The 24,666-nt window shown below is 31.3% G+C and overlaps 1 protein-coding gene across 27 annotated transcripts in view; it reads right to left on the bottom strand.

The window, feature by feature from the left end:
- PPIP5K2 (diphosphoinositol pentakisphosphate kinase 2) overlaps positions 1-24,666 on the bottom strand; it is a 62,047-nt gene that overhangs the window by 35,470 nt on the left and 1,911 nt on the right. For 22 of the 27 annotated variants that reach the window (XM_088796652.1, XM_088796655.1, XM_088796657.1 and 19 more), the window contains exons 2-17: positions 21,315-21,700; positions 18,869-19,064; positions 16,249-16,339; positions 14,947-15,032; positions 13,732-13,886; positions 12,405-12,506; positions 11,075-11,236; positions 10,588-10,709; positions 9,303-9,404; positions 8,092-8,178; positions 7,282-7,357; positions 7,087-7,196; positions 6,263-6,348; positions 4,099-4,224; positions 3,835-3,956; positions 3,375-3,557 (exon numbers count right to left, since the gene is read on the bottom strand). In XM_088796652.1, coding sequence (XP_088652778.1) covers positions 3,375-3,557; positions 3,835-3,956; positions 4,099-4,224; positions 6,263-6,348; positions 7,087-7,196; positions 7,282-7,357; positions 8,092-8,178; positions 9,303-9,404; positions 10,588-10,709; positions 11,075-11,236; positions 12,405-12,506; positions 13,732-13,886; positions 14,947-15,032; positions 16,249-16,339; positions 18,869-19,064; positions 21,315-21,428 — 1,920 coding nt within the window. In that variant the 5' untranslated portion in view covers positions 21,429-21,700. Of the gene's footprint in view, positions 1-3,374; positions 3,558-3,834; positions 3,957-4,098; positions 4,225-6,262; positions 6,349-7,086; positions 7,197-7,281; positions 7,358-8,091; positions 8,179-9,302; positions 9,405-10,587; positions 10,710-11,074; positions 11,237-12,404; positions 12,507-13,731; positions 13,887-14,946; positions 15,033-16,248; positions 16,340-18,868; positions 19,065-21,314; positions 21,701-24,666 lie in introns of those variants that run through there. The other 5 variants (XM_088796654.1, XM_019727957.3, XM_019727963.3 and 2 more) reach the window with 2 other exon arrangements.

Below are 24,666 nucleotides of genomic sequence, written 5' to 3'. Positions count from 1 at the left end.
TAAGAAACAACCATATGCAGATTTTAAGAGATACAGTTAAGAAACAGTTTCAGAAATATTGAAAATAAGAAGATATACTATGCAAACACCAAATTAAAAAACAAACAAACTGTTGTAGCCATATTAATCTCAGAGAAAGTGAACTTTGAGTCAAAGAAGTACTGATTGAAATATACCAACCCAAAATGTGTATGCATCTAATAACATGGCATCAAAGTATGTAAAGCAAGGGTTAAGAGAAGTAACAACACAAGAAAAATGCACAATTATAGTGGAAAATTTTAACATACAACAATAAAAAAAGAAAAACATGAAAAAATCAAGAATTTTTGTTTTATCTAAAATGATAGTTAAAAACAACAAAGGTATAACTTAAAATTGCCATACATTTAGAAACTTTAAAAATGCACTTTTAAATAACCTATGATCTAAGAAAAAATCAAATTAGAAAATGCACCAAATTGCATAAAACTCAAAATTTATAAATACTGTCAAAACAGTGCATAAAGGGAAACGTATGGCCTAGTGTATTTATTTTAGAAAAGATTCATGAGTTAATAAGCATTCATCAAGTGACATTAGTATCTGAGAATTAGAAAAAGAGCAAAATAAAATTATAGAAGGAATAAAATATTAAACAATAACAGTTAATCAAATAGAAGACAAACACATGATTCAGAAGGCCAACAAATCTGACAAATTTGAAAGACAGTTCGTTGAACGAATAAAACTGATCAACCATGGTAAAACTGATCAAGAAAAAAATGGTATAATGTCATGAAACAAAAAGGGATGTCTCTACAGATCCTAAAGACATTACAAATAATGTAAAGAGGATATTATAAACAAACTTCTGGAAGATTGTAACTTAACACTGACACGAGACATAATAACTGAAAACTACTAAATTACTCTGGAATCCATAATTACAAACTTTCCCACAAAGAAAATACCCACAGAATTTATCACAGGATTTACCAGTAAATTTTATCAAACATTTAATGTAACATAAGTACACAGACTATTCCCCCAAAAGAGGACTCACTAACTAATTTTATGATACTAGCATAAGTCTGGTATTGAAAGCTGACAAAGTCAGAACAAGAATAAAAAAGTCAATCTAACTCATGAGCATAGATGTAAAACTCCTAACGAAAAATACTGGGAAACCCAAACCAGTCATATATATTCTTAAAAAATACACAAATATTTTTTAAAAATATATATTTTTGAAAAATACATAAAAAGAGTTGAGCTTATTCTAGGAACTAAGGTAGCTTCACATCCCAAAAAACCGTATGATACAATAGATGAAAAGAAAATATGATAAAATTCAATCACTTTTCATGAGAAAAATCTTAGCCGAATAGGAACAGAATAGAGAGTTTCCATATACTTAAGAGTAGCATAAAAAAAATCTACAGAAAACATCATACTTAATGGACAAGTATTAAAAGCTTTTCCTTTGAGATCATGGACAAGAAATGCCACTTATATTTATCACTGTTTCGAAGGCGCTAGCTATTAAAGTAAGGCAAGAAAAATAATTAAAAAACGTAAGAATTGGAAAGGAAAACCTGTGGATATGCTTTTAAAGGGTCAAAAAAAACACCCCAAAACCATAAATTATTAAATTAATAAATGAGTTCAATAAGGTTGATGCATATAAAGTCAATATTAAAAATTTTTCTACATAGCAGCAACAATTAGAAAATAAAATTTTGAGATACCATTTAAAATTGCATGAAAAAAATTGTAAAAAGATATACATTTTCATAAACTACACATTTAATGCAATTTAAATCAATACCCTAACAGGATTTTTGACCAGCTTATTTTACAACTTATATGGAAATGTAAAAAAAGCCAAAAAAAACTTCAAGAAGGAACCATGTAGGATTTGGGAGATCTTATTCAATGGCACAAAGATTCACAAAAGAATATAGTCTAAAAAACAGACCACATAAATACGAGAAAGACAGTACTACAAAGTAGTGGGGAAAGGATGGTCTTTGCAGTATGTGGTACTGAGACACCAGGATGTACATATAGTTGGGGGGAAAATATCAATTTTGACATCCTTACCTTATAGCACATACAAAAGCCAATTTTAGCTGGATTGCAGATAAATATGAAGGGCAAAACAGTAAAGATATTATAAACAGTATGTTAAAAATGCACTGATCATAAAGGAAAAAACTGAACTTTATGAAAAATAGGAACTTCTGCTTAACAAAAGACATCATTAAGGTTCAGAATAGGTGGTAGTATTTATGAAACTTATAAAAAAGACTCATATCCAAAATATACAGAGAACTTGCACCACTCAAAAAGAAAAACACAGATAACTAGTAGAAAGAAAGGACGGAGACTTGAAAAGAAGTCCTCATGAAAGACAATTATCAAAAACATTAAAAAAACAACGAGGTATTACTATACATCTACCTTCCAAATGGCCAAAATTGAATAGTCTGAGAATAACATGAATAGAGACTATGCAGAACAATGACAATTCTCATGGGGGGACTGTGAAATGGTTCAATGACTTTGGAAAACAATTTGACATTATCCAGTAATACTGAAATATAGGCATATTGTGGGTCACAATTACACTCCTAGAATACAACCAAGAGAAACACATACTCTTATGTACTAGGAGGCATCCAGGATATTCATAGTAGTATTAATTATAATAGCCCCAAACTGTAACAACAGTAGAAGCATATATAAACTGTAGTATATTCATAAAATAGAACATGGGTCAAACTACGGCCTGCAGGCTTAATGTTGCCTGTGGCAAAGCCCATGAGCTAGGAATGGTTTTTACATTTTTAAAAGGTGGTTAGAAAAGAGATGCAGTAAGAGATAATATGTGATCTGCAAAGCCTAAAATATTTACTATCTGGTTTTTACAGGAAAAATTTGCCAAGCTCTGAAATAAAATACTACAGAGATGATTATTAAATATTGAAATTCTCAAAAATAGGGATGAATTGCATGAACATAATATTGAGCAAAAGAAGCCAGACATAAAAGAAAACATGTTTTATTATACAAGGCTTAAAAAATAGCCAAAACTGAGACTACAGTAGGGATGCACACTTATCCAAGTAAGTATTCTGGTTGTGACAAGACCATAAAAAAGCCATGTAAAAAGTCAGGATAGTAGTTATTTCTAAGAGTTATTTCTAGGGAAAGGGTTGCAACTGGGGAGGGGTACACGGGGGCTAAAGTTGTTCCAATGTTCTTGTTCTCTATCTGGAGGGCAATGATTATGAGTATTTGCTTTATAATACAATAAAGACTAAGTTTATGTTTTAAGCACTTTTCTACGTGTGCATATTTCACATGTAAAAGAGTTTGCTAAGACCCACCTTTTCATAATCTTCAGCAGTAAAATCTCTGTCTTTCTGAAGTATTTCATGAAGTCTTGCTTTCACACGTTGCTGACAACTGCTCAGAGAGTCACTATCACTATCCAGAAGACCATTCATGTTTGCACTTTTTACCATCTGAACCAGAATGGGTGTCAGCTCTCCTTCCAGAGCTAATAGCCCCTAAACGTATTAAATAAAGCCAACACAGATTTAAAAATTAGCACGCAAAACAATAGAAAAGTATCACAATTATTGTGTTACATGTTGAATTTTATAAGGTATAAGCTAACTATTTACAATAAGTAAACTTTATCAATAATACGGTTTATCACTGCCATTTTGGGGCTTTAGTTGGAATTTTCAAATTTAGAATTTTAAAATATTGCCTTAGTAAAAATCTTTTTAAAATGCAATATTAGATGAACATTCCAGTAATTCTAAAAGCATTTATTTATACCTTTGCAAAAGCGGCTGCAGTCATCTGCACTCGTCCTTCATCAGAGGCATATATTTTGAGGTCATGTCGGTAGGTACTATGCAATCTAAGTAAACCACAACCAGGAAATCCTGCATAATCTCCTGAAAATAAATCCTCAAATCACTTAAGCTATATTTTTATCTCACTGTATTTCTATAAATATTTAATAACATCTCAAAATAAATGAGGATTTGAAAACACAGTGTATAAATTTAACCAAATTAGAGAAACTCCAAGATTTACCTTGACCTCCAGGATACATACACCTGAAAGCTCTTCCAAGTTCTTCAGCTTGGACCCTGCCTGCCGGGGTTAGTTCTCCTCCCCATTTTAGAACCAAAAGTAAGGATGGTTCTTCTCTTCGGCTGTCTAAGGTATATGAGAATGGATAAAGCAAGTGTCAAATTTGTTTCTTTTAAACAGACATGTTTCAGGATTAATTTTTTCTTTGTCCTCTCTTTTGCAGTAGAATATAGCCCTTATGTATTATTTTATTCCTTAAATGTACTTGTATCTATCTTTGTAGGCTGTTGCTTCTGTCAGGAATACCCCTTGATCTACTTGTTAAGATCTTACTAAAATTTCAAAATCTCCTCTATATTTTAGGAAGAAGGCTCTTTCCCAGTTTTCTGAAAGGCGGTATTGCGTCTCCTTTTGCTGCTATCATAGTAGTACGACAGCAATGGTATTTGCCCAATGTATTTATTTGTGCTAAATATGCTAGATTAAGAGCTCCTTGATCACAGGATCCGGATTTTGTCTTTACATCAAGAGCCTTCTGCAGTGCTGTCACATAGAAGGTAATGTTAACTGAAGTGAAGATACATTCTTTTTTCATGATTAGGAATTAGTGATTTGCATAATCTTTAGGAAGATGGGAGATGATAGAGCCTAATGTATATTAGAATTTAAATTTATGGGTGAGATACACAATAAATGTAGCTAAGAGCAGCTTTTAAAATTGGAATTGTGAAATGTCTAATCACTATGTTATACACCTGAAACTAATATAATATTGTATGTCAACAGCAATTAAAAAATAAATTAATAAATACAACTTGGAATTGTGGAATCACTATATGTTCCAGACCAAGTGTTTTCTCAGACATAGGGGAGGTAGCATAAGTGAATGAGTTTCAGTACTTAATTCTGAGCTGCCCTTTATCATGTCCTAAGATTGTGTTACAGAAACAAAGGTAATTTAAACAAAAACAATATAAGCGCAAAATAACTTAATGATGATTCATTAAAAGTGATAGAAAATCATCCTTTCCCTTGGGGTTAGTTAGTAGTTGCATGTGCTTTACCATGCAGACCAATATTAATTTATGGAAGGACAGTTAAATGACTTTTTTATTATAGTTATTTATAAAATGTTTTGATCCTAAATATTAAGATATAGGAAATTAAGCTTATTGCTATTAATCACAAAGTGTGACGAGAGCAACACATCAAATTTTTAAATAAATATATAAAGCCCAACATAGTCAAACTTGTGTTTGCATGTATTACTACTTCAACTTTTGCTAGTATAAATAATGCCATTGTAAATATTCTGACAGATCAATCTTTTTCTGAGTATCTGATTACTTCCTCGTGATAAATTTGTATAAGTAGACTTAAGATCAAAGCATATGAACATTTTTTGAAGTTTTTGATATACATATATTGGCAAATTACTGTTCCAAGAGTTATGTCAGTTTATACTCTGAATGAAATCCTGCTGCACTATATTTTCATTAGCATTTTTTTTACCAGTTTGAAAACGAATAAAATAAGAAAACCCGATCTGAAACTAGTATTATAAAAAAAAACAAAAAAAACCTTTGTCAGTGTGATAGGGAAGAGTAATTATTACTATTTATTATATTATTTTATTGGGCATCTGCATTTCTACATAAAATTGTTTCTCTAACCCCTGCCCGTTTTTCTTCTGAAAAATAAATGAATTTATGGACATTTGTGCTGACTCCTCTTAGAAGACTAATTTTATTTAAATGCGTATTCTGATTTACTGCGTGGAGGAAAACATCTATTTTAGAACACATTAATTGTGTATTTTTTCAAATAGTCTTTTTGAGCTTTCATCCTGTATACTCTGCCCTGTTCTACCAAAAGAGGAAGAAAGAGGCCCATTAAGTAACATTGAATTATAGATAAATAAGCTTTCTGAAACAACCGCAGAGTAAAAGGGAAGTCCTACAGAGTTTTCAAAATAATAAAATATACCCTTTAAGGATAAAGAATAAAATCTATACTTTAAATACAAGGCATAGTTAACAAAACTCCATCGAATAGCATGTCAGTCCCTATACTATTAGACAGAGAGTCCAAAGGCAATCAATCAAAAATGAGTACTAAGTCCCTACATCTAATTAAAACACAATAGGCATTAATAATAACATACCTTCCTCTTCACTAGATGTTTTAGGACAACCATGAGGGAGATAGGTTAATTGGACCTTACGATTTATTCCAGAAAAATGGCCATACCTGAAAAGTAAAATGGCAAGCAGAATGGAAAATACTCAGTAAGCGTTCAAGGTGAGCTCCTAGAGAAAAATTTAAAATCCATCTACAGAAAAACAACCTTACACTTTGAGGCCCCCTTCTATTTGTAAAACCTTGTTGAATTCTTCAAAATATGCTAGTAGAAAATCTGTACCATAGATAGTCATTCTAACCACATCAAAAATAAAAATACAAAAAAGTTTCTCAACAAAAAGCTAGACAATTTGAAGAGACGAAAAAGTATAGAAATATATAAAAACCTAAAACTGTATGTGTCTTAAAAAAATAAAGGAAATATTAACAAGATTATAAGTGGTCAAAATTATAAGCCTTATAACAGGAATATTGGTGGTACCAATTTCACTTGATTAAAGCACAGTTTAAAATTGTTTTTGATTTAAACGGCACTGAGGCTGTGGTCAAGTTAGCAATGTAGCTTTCATTCTAAGTAGTACTTCACTGAAGATCCAAATTTGATGTCCTCTTTTGATCTTCTTATAAAATTAGGGTAAAGCTAAAACAGTAACTTTCAATACAACAATCTATTTTCTCACTAGTAAAAATAAAAATCTCATTAGACTTTCACTAATTTCATCTCAGTTACAGTGATAAAGAGCAAAAGATCAAACTGTGAAGGACGCTAACATGGAAAGCCACAGATATTAAAGAAAGAGCACTATAAGTCATTATCAAACTTAAGGGTTTCCAAAAGATACTCACATCTCTAACACTGTCTTGAGTTGTTCAAGTTTTGGCTTGTTTTCTTCAATGTCAGAATCATTATTTTGCCCCAGCTCCATAAGAAGTTGTCGTGCAATATCCAGCACCTCCTATAAAATAAATTAAGAGGAAATTGAATTTTTATGTAACTTTGCTATTAGCATTAAAACTCAACAAGAAATCAAATGCACTTGCCTGTAACTGTTTTGGCTTTTTGAGTTTTAATTTCCCAGATTTATATCCATCACACTTTTCAAAAAGATCAAAAAATCTTATAAAAAAGAAAGAGCATTTTTAGTCACTCGTAATAATTAATATTACCACCATATAGTAAAATCAATGATAATAGATATGGAACTAAAACGATAATAAATAATAGAAATGGGACTTGTGGTCTTTGGATTTCAAATACTGTGTCTTCTTTCACTATACCATGTTGCTTCTCTACTTTGATTGATAAAACTTCATATTTTCCTAAATCATATCAAACTAATAATCACTAGATAATTTTTAAGTTTTCTCATGATTGAAACTATGATTATAATACAAAAATACCATATATTCTCGGAAGTCACTGTATACATACACATATTTAAAAAAATGTTTCAACACATATGTAATGGTTTGGGTTTTCAAATTTTATTATTTTCAAATCAACTACTGAATGGAAAAAACATAAACTTTCATTCTACTAATTTTCTTCTATAAGGTTGAGAGGTCAGAAGCAATGTAAGAGTACAATAAACCAAAATTATATAGAACACCTTTACAACAATAACTGAAAGCCAGGTCAGACTGATGGGCATTTGTGGATATAGCCACAATTAATTTTCAGATGCAGATAAATGTAATTATTTTAAGTGAATTTTGTTTGTGTCCAGGGGTTTAAATATAATGGTCAAAAAACGATGGTACAGTTTTCTATGTATTAGTCAAAACAGCTAATCACCTATCAGGAATTTTAAATTATCTCCTGAGTGTTAAATTATTCCTCTTAAAACATACTTTTGATGTCTCACTTCCATTTTCATTTTTTGTTTTGGTGTTCGATCCCCATGACGTATGACAGCTATGACACATCTAAGTTCCATCCTAAAATTAAAAAAATAAAGAGGTTATCAACTTTCTAACAAAGATTTGTATTGTATAAGGCAGAAAAATACAACATCTAATTATTTATTTAGAGTCATCTTTTACCATTTCAACATCTTCCCTAAGAGAATAGTACTTCTAGCAATGAGTCTTAATTTTATCAGATCAAACCCTAAAAAGACTAAGAAGTTAGAGGTGGAATAATATTAAGCTATAAAATATTTGCTTCCTCTCAGGAGACAACTACACTAATGCTGGGAAAAAAGTAAATGGACTGCAATTCTGGAACTTCATTAAACACCTGCCCTAAAGCATAAGTTATTATAGACTGAGATTTCATTAAATCAAAATAAAATAAAGCTTTCCTTGATAGCTGCTATATTTATTTTGCCCATGTAAGAAGAATAAGTATTTCAAAGTCAAATTACTGGAAAATATAACTGTCTTAGGAAAAATGCTAGGGTATAATTTAGTGTTTGCCAAACTGTGAGCCACAGAACACAATCCTGCAGGATTTTAAATGTTACTTGGAAAAATTCTATGTTAAATAAGTTTGAAAATACAGGCTTAAAACCAAAATTAAATATTTTTGTTTTTTTCCCCTAAATCACTATTTCTCAGAATATTTAATATGCTAATGTAAATCTCTAAGCTATGAATATGAAGAATTTGGTCAACTCACCTGAGTAATAGGTAAGTTTCAAGCAGTAACTTTCACTAGTAGAATGTTATGAAAACACTTTGGCAATATTGGGCTAATTAATTTACCTCAGGATACAACTGTATATTTTTTCTTTACATACCGAGAGCACCAACATTGTATGACCACTGACTATAAACCTTTAAGTAATGTACCTGTTGGCACCTTCTTTATTTTTATGTTTAATTCAACAGTTCTATAATTATCCAAACACTTCTCAGAATTTTATTGGTAACAATATAAAAGAATTTTAGTCTAGGTGGACTCTTGTAAAAGCATATAATTTATTTCTTGATCTGCAAAGTGCATCATATGAAAATATAGTAAGGTGTCTAATAATCATTCAGAAATTGATCCAGATTGCAATAAAACAGTCTGATGGGGAAAACCCAACGAATTTCTAAATGAACATTTTCAAACTTACATAGTTCCAGATGTAGTTGGAACAATTGGGATATCTTCAGCTTCTAAAGGTATTGACCAAGGGATATGAAATTGTGGAGCAAGCTCTCGCATCACAGTATTACTTCGAGACAAAGAAAAAAATTAAAAATTAGTTCATTTTAAGACAAAACTGGATCCTTAATGATAAATAGTAGAATCACGGGAGTTAAAGTCAAACTGTCTAGTGATTGTGACAACAGCACATACTTGTAAAAACTAACCCAAAGAATCAATCCTGATAAAGCAAAACTAGATCAGGAGTTCTAAACTGCTGTATTAGAACACATTAAATGGATGCCATGAATTTGGAATTATTTACTTATATACATTAGTTTTAAAAATATAAATCACAAAGATTCCAATAATTCACTATAACTGTATCATATCTACTTTACATAGGTTCTGAAATCCAAGACTGTCTCTTCTGTGTGGCCACTAATTAATTATTTCTCACCAGCTTACTGATCATCTACAAAGCTATTCTAAATACCATGCCCATTTTAAACAAATTTCTGTCATTTTACTAATAGAGTTAACAATGGAAACATGTTTAAGTCATTATAAAATATTTTTTGTTTTGTTTAAATTTAGCATTTATTCATGCTAAAATTTAGTAAGCTCCCCCAAACTTCACTTTAAGGGTAAGTTCACAACTCTGAAATATACTATGAAAGCTGACTCCAATTATTAAAATACATTTAAAAGTGTAAGTTTCTTATGGCTTTGTGATATATACTTTGAAATGGTTTAAAAAGTTGTCTTACAAATCTTCAAAATCAAGGTATAAGAAAACAGGTCATAGAACATAAAAATGGCATTTCTACATGCAATAATTTCTTTTTCATTCACTTGATAATCTCATGAAATTATCTTTAAGTAACACATGCTTGTAGAAAGCAGCATCATTCAAAAGAACCCTGAATTCCAAATGTTTCTATTTTACTCTGGTTACTTTTTTCATTAATGCTAATTTTGTGCCATGAATAAGTGAATGGAACTATAGCATTTCTAAATCTATGAAGTTAAACTGCCTTTAAGCCTTTACCTCTACTGGTCATAAATTAATCTGTTTTCGATAACCCAAAGTACAAGTCATGATTTGGCATTATCATTGGGGATGTCATTTTATGAACACTGATTTTTATTCTAGAGTGCTTACAAAATCCTAATCAATTATGTTTAGAATTATTTAGTTTCTGAATAACTAGCATGCTTTAGCTATAACAAAGGTAAAGAGGAAGAAATATGACGGAGAAAATTCTTACCCAAGTATTTTTGCACAATCATCATAATACTTCATGGAATTCTTCACAAAACTGAAGCCATTGACATCACAGACATAGGACTGTCCATTGGCCCGTAATAAGTCAAAGCCACAAACTGTTTGCTATTTAAAATAAATTATAAACTTTAAAGTTTGAGTTGAATTAAGATTTACAGTTTTCTAGAACTAGAACATATCAAATTTTATAAATGCCTAAAGGTGCATTATTATTAGTTTACTGCATAGTAAGTAAAAAAAAAAAAAAAAAAGAAAGAAATTATGCATATGTAACACACAAAGGGTATAGGTAAACAAAGGCCTTCATTTATTATGTTTTTATTGGCACTACAAGAATCCCTTGAAAAGTACATACACCATTCAGATGTAACACTTTTTAAATTATAAACCGAAATAACATCTCTTTAATTCAAAAAAAGAAAATTAGAATTCTTTTTATAAGGATCTATGTGGCCTGTATAACATCTCACCTTAAATGCAAGGCAGACTTTCCAAGCAATTAATTTCTCTCGTGCATTGAGAATAACAGGGTATCTTACTTCTTTTCCCTCACTATCTCGTTCCACCTTGCCATCGAGTGCTGGAGATTTTCGAGCTTCAGCATGGGCATAATCTGGACCCACTGTATAAACCTTTCGTGAATGTTAAAGTACATATTTTATTTAAAAACTACACACACACGCTGATAACAAGTTCAAAGAAAAAATAATAGAAAATACTTCAGTCTCCTGACCATTCTTTCACATATCTTTTAATTTACATGCCAAAATTTTTAATACATTTGGAAGAGATTATAAATAATTAATTATGTCAGAACTGGTAAAGTGAAGTTCTACTCTATAGAAAAAGATTGTACTGAGCATCGTGAGGGAATGAAAAGTACGCTGTGTATGATACGATCCTTCTTAAATTGTTTTAGTTTAACAAACGAGAGGTACAAATAACTATAAAAATATTACGAAGGAAGTAACTGCCCAAAGAAAGGTTTAAAAAAGGGAGAGGGGTGAGAGAGAACATGAATTTGAAGGCAGAACAAGAGAGGGAAAGGCACTGTAATCAAAGGCAATAAACACAGAGGGCAGAGGCATGAAATAGCATGATGTAGTCAGGTCAGAGCAAGTTATTTGGTACAGTTGATACTGTAAGAAATAAGGTCCATAGGACAGACAGAGGGCAGAGTGGTATGTGTCTTGTATATCAGCCGTACAACTCTGACTATTCTCCTGTGGTCAATGAGGTTCCACAAGAGAAATTTTTAAGAAATTCATGATTAGCTTTAAGAAAAAGCACTCTGGTTAGACAGAGACTGGCTGAAGATAAAGCAATTAAGACCTTATTTGCACCAAGAGAAATCACACATATTTTTATATCACATGACAGTGGTCACAGATCTCAAAACATCACTTACATTAATCGACGCTTGGAAACTGGTGGCTATTAGACCCTTACACACTATATTCTGATTTAATGTCCTTTTAAAGAGGCATACATATTATTGTATCACAAAGTTGGTTTTTAAATATTTTGATAACTATATTTCAATAAAATGTGTCTTCTTTTTAATCCTGTATGTTTTATCTTAAGCATTTAAGAACATTATTCTAAAACAATAATTATTTTTTTAAAAAGGCCATACGCTTCAGACCGCCAAAGGCTTTCATAGTACAATACACATTAAGAATCCCTAATCAAAAAGAAAGAGAACAGAGGTTAAATATAGCTAATTACAGGGTAATATATTCTTCTGATATCACTCAAAATTCTAAATACAAAGTTAAAATACACTTTAATCAATCCTACCTTAACATCAGTACCATCTGTAGGCATAAACTCTTCATATATATATGAGCCTGTTTTTCGTACATTGCTTTCTGGGGAATAAACACTACTTCTACTGCCAATCTGAAAACAAAAGATGTCCATCAATATAACAACTAAATTATTCCCCTCATTTTTATAATATAACACTTTTAACATCTATTTTCAGCTAAGATGTTTCCAAAATAATTTTTTAACCCACAAATTTAACACTAACTATGAAGGTGACACTCTAATATTTTCTGCCATAATAGTAACTTACAGGTAAATTAAATAACATTAAAAATACAATGAACCCTAAGAATAATGTTTCTAAGATTCAACCATGTTGCTGCATTAACTCTAGTTTGTTCATTTTTACTACTATAGAATTTTCCACTGTATAAATACACCATAATTTATTCATTGTCCTAGCAATGTATATTTAGGTTGTTTCTTAAGCTTTAGCTAGTAGAATATTCTTACAAGTGTCCCTGTGGCACATATGTGCAAAAGTGTTTCTAAGGCATATACTAGAAATGGAATTGCTAGGTGATAAAATATGCTCATATTCAACTTACACAGATGATGTCAAAAATCTGTTTTATAAACTGTTTTAACAATTCATAGTCTCTCCAGCAATGTGTAAGAGTTGCCACTGCTCTACGTCCTTATCTACCCTTGGGATTGTCAGACTTAAGATTTGTCACTCTAATGGATATAAAATAGTATCTCACTTTGTTCTTGCTTTGCATTGCCTTGATTATTTATAAGGGTATGTGGATTTTTAATCCTGACATATTACTAAATTATGTTGCTAAGAGGCTACACTAAACGCATTCCTGCCAACGTTTGGACTTGTTTTCCAACTACCACAAGCCTTCTGATCTCTGCTAATACAAAAAGTAATTCAATGTCATTATATTTTAGACTGGATTTGCACTTATTTACTATGGGTCCAATTTTGAGAATACTTTTATATATGTAAAAGTTACTGGTATTACTTTTTCTACGAACTATCCATTTTGGAGGCTATTTTTCTAAAAGACTACTCATCTTTACCTAAACTTGTTATATGATCAATATGTAAATGGAAGACAAGGAAAATCAAGTAACTTCATGGTATTCTATAGGCAGAAATTTTGCATAAACAACATTAAGTAACAAAATTATACCTTGATTTTTCTAACAAGTATGGTATCACTTTTATTAATTTATGTCTAAATGATACATTCTCATTTAATCATAGTTTTATTAAGTACTCGATTATTTTTAGTAAAATTTACACAACGTATGAAGAACAGCATCCACTAGGATAACAATGGTTTACCTTTCGAAAAAGCCTTTGACTTCCACCACCAGCAGATGTTGGATAATAAATGTAAACATTGTGATCTTCTGCACTGACTGGCTTTTCTACAAATGGCTTTTGGAAAACTTCCCCATTCACTTCTACATGATCCTCCCCTTCAATCAGACTGCATTCTATAAATCAAACAGAATAGCAAGAAAATTACATACTGTATACTATCTAGATATTATTGACAACTTTTTTTCTCAAATATAGATTACAAATAAAAGTAACCTTGGATAAAGTACTGATTTGATTTTAATTAAAAATGTTGATGCAAACATATGCCCACGTTTATGATACACGGCATTAGGAACTCTAGCTGTTCTTCAAAATCTTATGGACCTGCCATTTCACCCCACTGTCCCTTAGAATTCAAAGACAGATATGAAATGATGCCAACAAGAAAGACTGAGAAATAACTCCAGAATGCCAGCATTTTCTGAAAAATGTATGGGATTATTCCTATCACAGAAACCACAAAACATGAAATTACTTAAGTTAGAAAAGTAACCAATATACAGAGTACGCAAGTGAGTCAATAAGAAAGTAAATTTTGACCTTTAGACAAACAAGCAATGTTCCCTCTTACAGATAATAAATGCTATAACTTTTTTTTAATATAAATTGTTTTAAGGTACAATAAAGTTATCAAAATTCCTTAAAATACTTGTTATCAGAATATCAAAACTTAAGACAGATAAACATTTATGTTGCCTTTTTAGACTAAGTTATGTATAGCTTCACACTGTTTTAGGTAACCAAAATGAAGCAAAGGGTACTTCAAAATATTAATAAATAGAAATATTTCAAAATTCCTAGTCATCAGAAATGTAACTGTGCCTAGCATGAAGTTTCTAATACTTAATTCAACAGTCACAGATGGAATACTTGTATATTCCTAATCAATACTAACTTATTAAAGCATGTAATTTAAAAAGTCTTTATGATTCTCAGAGATGTGTCGTATACAGACCAAAGAAAAACAGAATGTATAATTTCTAAATTATTAATTATTAGCCTTTTAGCTCATAGTGTCACATTTTAACTGAATGTAATGTTTTATTCATGTGTTTGAAAACAACGAATAGAATACTATGAGTTCTTTATATTCCTTCCACTTAACTATAGAAGAGAAGTGGCTCAAGTATGCTGAATGACAGAAAGTAGCTTGATTAAAATCTCTTACTCTACCTTTGGGATTATTTGGGTCACGGTTCAAAATTGCATAACGAGGAAGTAAAATACCTTCAGCTTGAAGAATACTATATACTTCTCTCCTGAAGAAAAAGGAAAACATTTATTGTGTTATAGCTCTATTTCACAATGAGTATATTATTGTACTGTTCATAAAGGATATTATATTGTTCTACTAAAAAAGGAATGTGTATCAAGTCTTTATTTTTTAAATAAATACATAATTTAAAATATAGAAAAAACATTCTAAATATGTAGCAATTAGAACAAAAATATTCATAATACATTTTGTGGCATATTACAATATTAATTTTTAAAATTGAGAATGTAAATGTATAAAAAGAAATGGTTAAACAAAGTTGCTATCTTGTAATGACAAAGCATTACATAACCATTAAAAATCTTATACTCTATAATGTAATGATATGGAAAAATGTTCACAATATTATAAGACAATAGTGATACCAATTTTGTAAACTGTGAGTATATGTATGTATTGCTTTCTATCTGAACAAATATGGCAGATGTAGTGGCAGGGTAAAATGCTTTTCTTTTCCAAACTTCTTAAAATTAATTTGCATTTACACACACACACACACACACACATTTATAATGTATAAACATGCATTAATATGTAAACCTACAAAAAATGTTTTAAAATTTTAGATGTTAATGTTACTATCTAATAGGAAAAAAACAAAAATAGAAAAACAAAAAACTATAGGGCGATATACTTTATAAAGCATTTTCATATATAATCTCATATTGTAATGCTAACACAAAAGGAAATAGAATGCTAGTGAAATGATAAGGGTAGCCATCAGAGTGAAACACCAACTAAATGTAATACATAAATACATTCATATTTTACAATTTCTCTTAGAAATCCATGCTTTTGGCCTGTTAAATGCATGCTAAGATATATAGTGAAATCTTTTGGTTACTCTTTGCCATTAAAAACAATCTAGTTATGTGTACAGCCCTAACTGATGAGTCACATGATAGAATAATCATTCTTAATTTTCAACGGTCTAGTAGGCTTTGGAAATTAAACAAACTGATATAAGTTCTTGTCCCTTACTTGTAGAACTACTTGTGACTTGGGGCAAATTAACTGATATCCCTGGTTCTCAAGACTCGTCATCTGGGAAACTGGATATAAACACCTATTTCTAAGTATTATTTCGAGGATAGCACAAATTAATGTATATGAAAACACCTGATACCATGTCTGCTTATAGCAGATACTAAATAAATGTTAATTTTCCTTCCCTTAATTCCGCCAACTTCACCACTCACCTATCTTGTATGAGATACTGCATATTCAAGTCATTGATTACAAACGGATTCCTGAGTTTTGCATAGGCAACTGCTTTGTCCAGTGGAAATCCTAAGAACACATATTATTAAGATACTCTGTATAATCTCAAGATAAATTGACATCTACAACTTTATCAACTTGAATTTATGCCACTTCCCATAAAAGTTTAATTTCATTATGTATATAACTGCTTTCTACATAAGGCATGGAATAATAAGTACATAAAACTTGATTTAGTGTGTACTATTAAATAAATCTTATTTTTTCCTAGTGTGTTTGATTAATAAGGCACAACAAGCCAGTGGTTATGTTAGTCACTGCCTGACTATTCAAAGTTACCTGATAAAAGGTTAAGATTACCTCATATACAAAGAGAAATCTATATATAAATAAGTATGTCACAATCACCTGGTGATTTTTAAATATACACAACTCCTTTTCTCACTTAAAATATTTTGATGTTTTATATATATATATATATATATATATATATATATATATATATAAAACATCAAAAAATATATATATATAATATATAATATATATATATATATAAATTAACTGATAGTTCAAAGAAGTTATGCATCTTTAAAAAATAGCAGCAAAACCAATAATTGAGTCACATACAATAGATATGCTTGAAATATGAAATATATGAACAAAATCATGCTTGCTCTTACTAGGCCAATGTTAAAATATCAGATATTAACTCTCAGAAATTTCCCAAACTTTGCTAAAATTACTAATTACAATAAATCAAATGGCAGATATAGTAAGAAACCTAAAAAGAAAACCTAATGAATTTTAATGATTGTATTTCACTCCATATTGGCAGTAAAAGTCTGCAACTTTATCCATCAACACACATTATTAAGAAAGGACACCACAGAGGTTAAGGGCATAAACCAGAGTTCAAATCTTGGTTCCATCTTTCACTAGCTATGTGGTCTTCAGCAAATTTAGTTAGCATTTCTATGCCTCTGATTTCTGACTGTAGATGGGTATTATACCATTCTTACATAATAGGGTTCCTGAGGAATTAAATAAGAGTGTACATTAAACACTTAGTGCAATACCTGACATAGCAAGTGCTCAATAAATGTTAACTATTATTATTCCTTAGACGACAATATTTTAATGAGTATCTTACCTAAAGAAAAGAGTAAAAATCAGCAAGCATGCATAGCTTAAGCATTTCACTATAATATATGATGGTGTATACCTGTGAAGACACTGTATTTTGTAGCATTATCAGACTAGTTAGTAGAGGAAGAAAATGTTACAGAATACGGAACTTAAAAAGCTACAGTCAGTCTAAAGAAGATTTATTCCAAAATTCCTCAGTTTTAAAAATTTAAATAGAAGTACTCTATACCAGGAATCACTTGGCCACAAATTACAAACACTTCAAGTTTTAAAAAGACTCTCAGAAAAACTCTTCATTTGTTAAGATGTCTCAATGTCTATGATTTTGAAGTCTAACAGAATTCAGCAACAGTCAGTTTCCTGTTTTTGTTATTGTTGTTAAAGAGGAACTTTTTCCTTAAAAAAAGACAGCATATGGGATATGACCTTAGATAGCACCTAGTTTTTATAGGCAAATAGGTTTTGTAGAAAGAACTATGTGGTAGTAGGGGAAGAACACCTTACCCTCAAGGACAAGCAAATTTTAAGATTCTCTGAAATGATGAACTTCAGGCTATAAAGATCAGGGCCTTGGCTTCTCTATGAAATAACGAAAATCAGTACAGGCTAAGGGAGCATGAAAGGTCCCAACCATGGTCCATCTCCTTCTTGCTGAAGGAGATGCTTCTTGAACACCTGATTAAAGTGAGATAATTTTTTTAACACAGCTAGGGACTACATTTTTTGGTAACAAGAACAATTTATATAAACATTAGGTTTAACTGAGTGGACATCCTTTAAATTATAGTTCTTAGTGAGAAATTCACTTAATTCAGAGTCATAGGTTATCAAGTTTCAGATATACATTTAACAATAATTTTGATTAGCAGACTTTACTATGAAGTACTACTTTATTATGAAGTAACATTAGGTTGAATTGATATTCCTGTTTGTTTTATAAAAGACAACAAGTAAAATCTAAACCTGAAATATTAAATTCCTAAGAAATAAAGTATGAATACATATATGAGGAGTGGCAGATCATTTCCTATATTCAAAAGCACAGGGATTAAAATAGTCAATAATTCAATATACATTTGAGGAGTTCATCAAAACCTTATATTTAATACTGAAAACTGAAAACCATCTAATTGTTAGGATGCTGGTTAAATCTACATGTTATACACTATAACACCATTTAAAATCTGGTTTTTGAAGAATGATAGGGAGGAAAAAAACTTGATATAATTAGTGAACAATTTAAGTATAAAATTACATATACGCTATAATACTAAATGTTTCTACACACAGAAAAAAAGACTGGAAAGAAATATATTAAAGTGTTAACATCACCTATCTGTGAGAGTGGATGAGTTTAATTTTATTTTTCTATTTTATCTAATATTCTACAATTAGTATGTATTAGTTTTATAATCAGAGGATAAAGGGGTTTCCTTCCCCATTCTTTAATACCTTTAGAATGGAAAGAAATAAGACAATCACATAAAGGCCAGTTTTCCACTGGTTCATTCAAAATAACATCTTCTTCAAATACTACTACTGTGATATATTTAAATAAGGAGATCCGTTCAAGAATTTCCTTCATTGGTTTGGATTTGGATTTCTTTGCCATGGAACATATTCCAACCACAATCTGCCTTTCTGGTGGCTAAAAACAGAAAAGAAACAAAAAAATCAGGTTGACTTAATAAGAACTCCAAAGTACAGCTATGTTAACTCTTTTTAAGAGGTAGATGAGGCGTGTGATGAATCAATAAAAGTTACACATTAACCAAAAAAGCCTTTTATTTTTTTCAAAATTACATTGTTATAATACATCCGTAACAAAATAATAGTTTCCTACAAAGGTCTGATAAAAATTTTAAAACAAAAAACTTTCAGAACATTGTTACTATTTTCATTCAGATTTCAAACTTAAACAAATACTTCTTTGTTCCTAGCATTTATTTGTGTTCCTCACACCAGAAGGGGCAAATAAAAGCCAAAACCTATCTAATCCAAGTAGAAAGGCCAATGGGAGTGAGTTAAGAATTCACTTGCCTAAAATAAAATGTTCTGACTACAAAGCTATACTAACTACAAAATATTAACTAATTTTGTAGATTGAGCTTGAATATTAGTTGGTCACCTATGACAACTTGGAAGGAAATTTGGGGGAAAACCACACTGCTCACAAAGGCGTCAATGCTTTTTGAAACCCAGCCCCCGCACTCTAATATCCCTCTTCCATGGTGTTGTCCATCGCTGCACCCTTACTACATTTCAAAGGCCATGATTTGGCCTGAAACTTAACAAGCAGGATATGGAAATAATAACTTACAAGTAGCTCACACTTATAAAATCACTCAAGATTCATTCTGAGGTCTTTGCATTCAGGTGCTTAGAGTTTTATCAAATATATAAAGCTATGTCCAGTTTTTCATTTCCATTGTCTATTCCATGATAACTTATATATTTCATATGACATTATAATTCACACTCAAACTATATTAGAGCTAGAAAGTTTTATTAGATTTTTCCTTATTATAAATCTGACAGTATAATTAAGTTGTAATTCTTCTTTAGCCTAGGATTATATTTCTTTATTGCCTCCTCTGACTCATATTAAATTCAAACTGGTATTGGATTTGATTGTAAATCCTAATCTCCCTGGGATCTGCTATCTTTCCCACTGTGATCATCCATTTTTATGTTCCCTTATTCAGTTTTTTTCCTGATTAAAAGCCTCAACATAGCTCATGATGATGTTTCTAAAGTAGATTTCCTCAGATAACAAAAGTACTCCACCTAACATTTCATACTGCTTTACAGTTAAAAATCAAAAAACAAAAAACTAATATGCTAAGTTTTGTTTACTTATTATAGATCTACTTAATGAACATCTAGTCATTGGCTAAGATGAACTGGAAACATTCAAGTTTAACATGTACAAACAAACCTACATTAAGACAAATTACAGAATTTTCCTATTAGTCAAAAACTTAGAAGCATGAAAATGATTTTTTTAAACAGATCTAAGTTATTTTGTTAGATTTAATGTCTAAATGAAATGCACATCTTTGAAATCTTAAAAACAGAAGAATGATCTGGAATGAATTGTTTTATCAATCTATAGGTCAAATGAACCGTATGTAACGGTTCATGAATGTAAACTCAATTTACTTAGTACCAATAGTCCAAAAACTATATTAAGCACTCAAGAGTCAGATATATAGAAACTACCTGTTCTTAAAGCACTTTTAGACTAGTGGGGAACATAGTAATAATACAGTACATTATGATACATGGATTAGAAGTATGTATGTCAAGGTATAGAAATGGTACTGAGGAAGTATTCCAGTTTCTCAAGGAGAAAAGAGCAAGGGGAGTGAACAACATGAAATCTGAACAGGGTTTTGAAGAACGAAAAACAATTCACAAGTTACTCCGAAATAAGGTTACTTAGAGATAAAGCAGTGCATATAACAGCAAAGAGACGTGATAGCACATGAAATGTGTGGGAAATGAATATTAGCTATACATAACAGGTAGAAGGGATAAGAGACAAGTACTGTTTTAGATATAGGTGACAGAACAAAGTCCTTACATGTAAGAAGACTGGATTTGATCTATCAGTGGTGTTCAGTGTATTCAGAAGAAATAAAGACAAAAGGTAAGGGTAGGAGAAGCAAGTCGGTAGTACTTTCTAGTCTATGTCAGCCAGACAATCTCTGCTTTTCTGTTTCAGTTCCTGGACTTCTAGATAAGACTTCAGATGAAGAAAAATTTTGGCTATAAAGAGAAGCTTGAAAGTAATTTTTTCTGGGGTGGAATAATAATATTAATTCACTTTTAACAGTGATCAGTAAAAAGCCTATCCTGTATTGGTCTTCTCTCATCAGAAAAACAAACAACTTACAGACTCATCCTCCTCTTCATCATCTTCATCTGCATGGTGGAAGAAACGTCTGTAATTTCCAGGATTGATTTCTGTATCTTCAGGCCCAACAAAGAATCTGGGGACTTCACTCATTTTTATTTCATTTGATATAGAGTATAATTTAAATGTGCTATAATAAAACTGCTTCTAAATAAACAGCCTCAGAAGAAAGCATTCTCTCTATACTAGCTGACACATAGGTCTGTTGCAGCTTGTTTCTCCTTCTTTAGTCACTTGAATTGCGATGACAGTTAGTTGGCAAATGTTCTTTTGTTCTCAGATATCATTGCTTCGTGTTGATGCAGTCTAAAACACAAAGATAGTGAGTCTATTGCTTCAGTGAGGTGATACAGCAATCTTTTCACCTAAAATGCAAAGAAAATATTAATTTTAGAGACTATATTTCAAAAACATTGATGTAAAAATATTTCTAAATGATTTTAAAATTAGTACCAATAACTTGATATATACCTTAAAAATGAAAAGACATTTTCTTCCATAAAATTAAGAAATTAAGACTCCGATTTTTAATTAAACATACATCTTAGCAATGTGACAAACTGATACAGAATAACCAAAAGCTAAACACTAAAGTCCTCATGTCCAAACTTATCCAACAAATTAGAAGAAAATTATTCAAGTTATAACAAAATTACATTAAAGGCTAAATCCTTCCACACATAGTTCAGTAATATCTGAATAGAATGGAAAAGAATAGACAAAATGTAATGTGGGTTTAAAAAAACATTCACAACTATACATCAATCTGAAATTGCATTAAATCAATTTTTGGAAAGGCTTCAATTTATAAAAGTTTAGTTTGTAAACAGATTTTTTTTTTTTAGAGAAAATAACCATTCTGGTCTCGTGTAAATCAGCAAAACAAGATTAGAGTGAATATAGTATTTCATTATGACAACAGCTCTTAAACTTTTAGAAGTCAAAAAATCTTTGGCAAATATAATAAAATCTATGGATCCTCTCCTCAGAAATAAAGTGTACACGTGCAGTAACATGCAAACTCTTCCACATAAACAGATGCCCACGAACATCGGTTTAAAAACTATCACATAACAGTGACGTAACCTCAAAGATGTTTACATGTACTTATTCGTTGGTCATATTAAAACTATCATAATTACCTACCAAGATGAAACTATAGGTCAAATGCTTCATTTGATTACTGATAAGCAATTACTTGATCAAATATTCTTAAGAAGAGTTGAATATGCTAGATAGAACTGCAAAGCAAAACTCTGCAAGTGCTATTCCCAAAGATCTATGAGTAATTCCAGTAAAATGGGGTGATAGCTCTGATTGTTTTGAACACACCATAGCAATTAGCCTATGGTAAGCACTAAGTAAATGTTAGCTGATTACATATCCTTGTTAGCTGTTAAAATTAAGACAGATTCCTGACCTAAACTTAACTAGCACAGAATACATACAATTCAACTTATCTCATTTGTGCAATGAAACCGGACATTCCTCTTTCCCCCTGCTACTGCTGGAGACCTCATTACATCTTTTCCAGTCTTACCACACTGCTTGAGACTACAGCGTTTTTTTCGGGGAAACACGGTATCATGAACACTACTGCCTGGAATAAACATCGTCTTCTCATCTTCACTGGTCATGGTCAGAGCTACTTACCGTAATCCTTAAAATGACACCTTGTATCATCCATCACTTCCAGGCAGTATTCAGAAACCCCCCTCACCTGAACTTAAAATCTTTCCAAGCCATCAATGTAGTCCTTTCTATAGGTTCCCTCAAGGACCCTAACTATGAACCAGTAAATCTCTGCTCCCCAAATCAGAGAAAACAGGAGCCCCGGCTCCTGCTGCTCGTCTTGAAGACAGACACATAACCAGTTTTCCTGAAATCCTAAAAGCAGTTTCCAGTGGAAATACTGCTACAAATGGTGACTCATTGCAGGGCACTATTACTAAAGCTCCACCATAGGTTATTCTGCAGGCTGGCAAAGGCAGGCTAGTATCATTTATAAGATTACTTATACAAGTAAATTGCCAAGTTCCACACAACCTTCACATTGATTTTTTTCCTTCTTCAAATGTTCATTCAGTACCTTTTTACTGAGCTTGCCTTCCCCTCTGCCTGGAATTCACTCTCCTTAAAAGTTCTATTTCTCCTTCAATAACCAACTGGAAAGTCCTCAATGAATGTTTTTCTGACAACTCTCATGCCTCTGAGAGCCCTCAAATACATATCAGCATCCTCTCCCATCCTCCATGCTCGATAACATTTCAGATCTATTTTTACAATTATCTGTTTCCCAACACCTTCGATATGGGGTTAATACCTAAACTATAAAAAGAACTCATACAACTCAACATCAAAAAAAAAAAAAAATCCAATTGAAAAATGGGCAGAGGACCTGAACAGATACTTCAAGAAGACAGACAAACGGCCAACAGGTACACATATGAAAAGATGCTCAACTTTCCCAGCTATTAGGGAAATGCAAATCAAAACCACAAAGAGATACCAGCCTACACCTGTTAGAATGGCTATCATCAACAAGACAAGCAATAACAAGTGTTGGAGAGGTTGTGGAGAAAAAGGAACTCTCATACACTTTTGGTGGGAAAGTAAATCGGTACAGCACCAATGGAAAACAGTATGGAGGTTCCTCAAAAAATTAAGAATAGAGTTACCATGTGACCCAGCAATCCCTCTCCTGGGTATCTACCCAAAAAATTTAAAAACATTTATCTGTAAAGATATATGTACCCCTATGTTCACCGCAGCATTATTCATGATGGCCAAGACACGAGAACAACTGAGTGTCCTTTGATAGATGACTAGATGAAGAATTTGCAGTACATATATACAGTGGAACACTACTCAGCCATAAGAAAGGATAAAATACTGCCATTTGCAACAACATGGCTGAATCTTGAGACTATCACATTAAGCAAAGTAAGTCAGACGGAAAAAGTCAAGAACCATATGATCTCACCGTATGTAGGATATAAAACTGAAAGCAACAAACAAGTAACAAAAACTCATACACACAGACAACAGTATGGCGGTAACAGTAGAGGGTTAATGGGGGGGTGGAGGAAGATAGACAAGGGTATAGGGGTCAAATATATGATGACATGAGATCTGACTTTGGGTAGTGAACACAGTGCAATATACAGATGATGCATTATAGGACTGTACTTATAGTATAATGTAGTATAGTATAATGTATAATGTAGGATGCATTATAGGACTTGAAACCTATATAATTTTATTAACCAGTCACCCAAATAAATTTAATAAAATTAAAATAAAATGTTTCCTTTCGAGTTAGGGTTTTCCG

Source organism: Rhinolophus sinicus, chromosome 3 (assembly GCF_057876585.1).
Source record: "Rhinolophus sinicus isolate RSI-liver-muscle chromosome 3, RSI-T2T, whole genome shotgun sequence".
Classification (NCBI taxonomy): Eukaryota; Metazoa; Chordata; class Mammalia; order Chiroptera; family Rhinolophidae; genus Rhinolophus; species Rhinolophus sinicus.
Note: the sequence above shows the minus strand (reverse complement) of the source record. Positions and strands in the feature narration are given on the sequence as shown.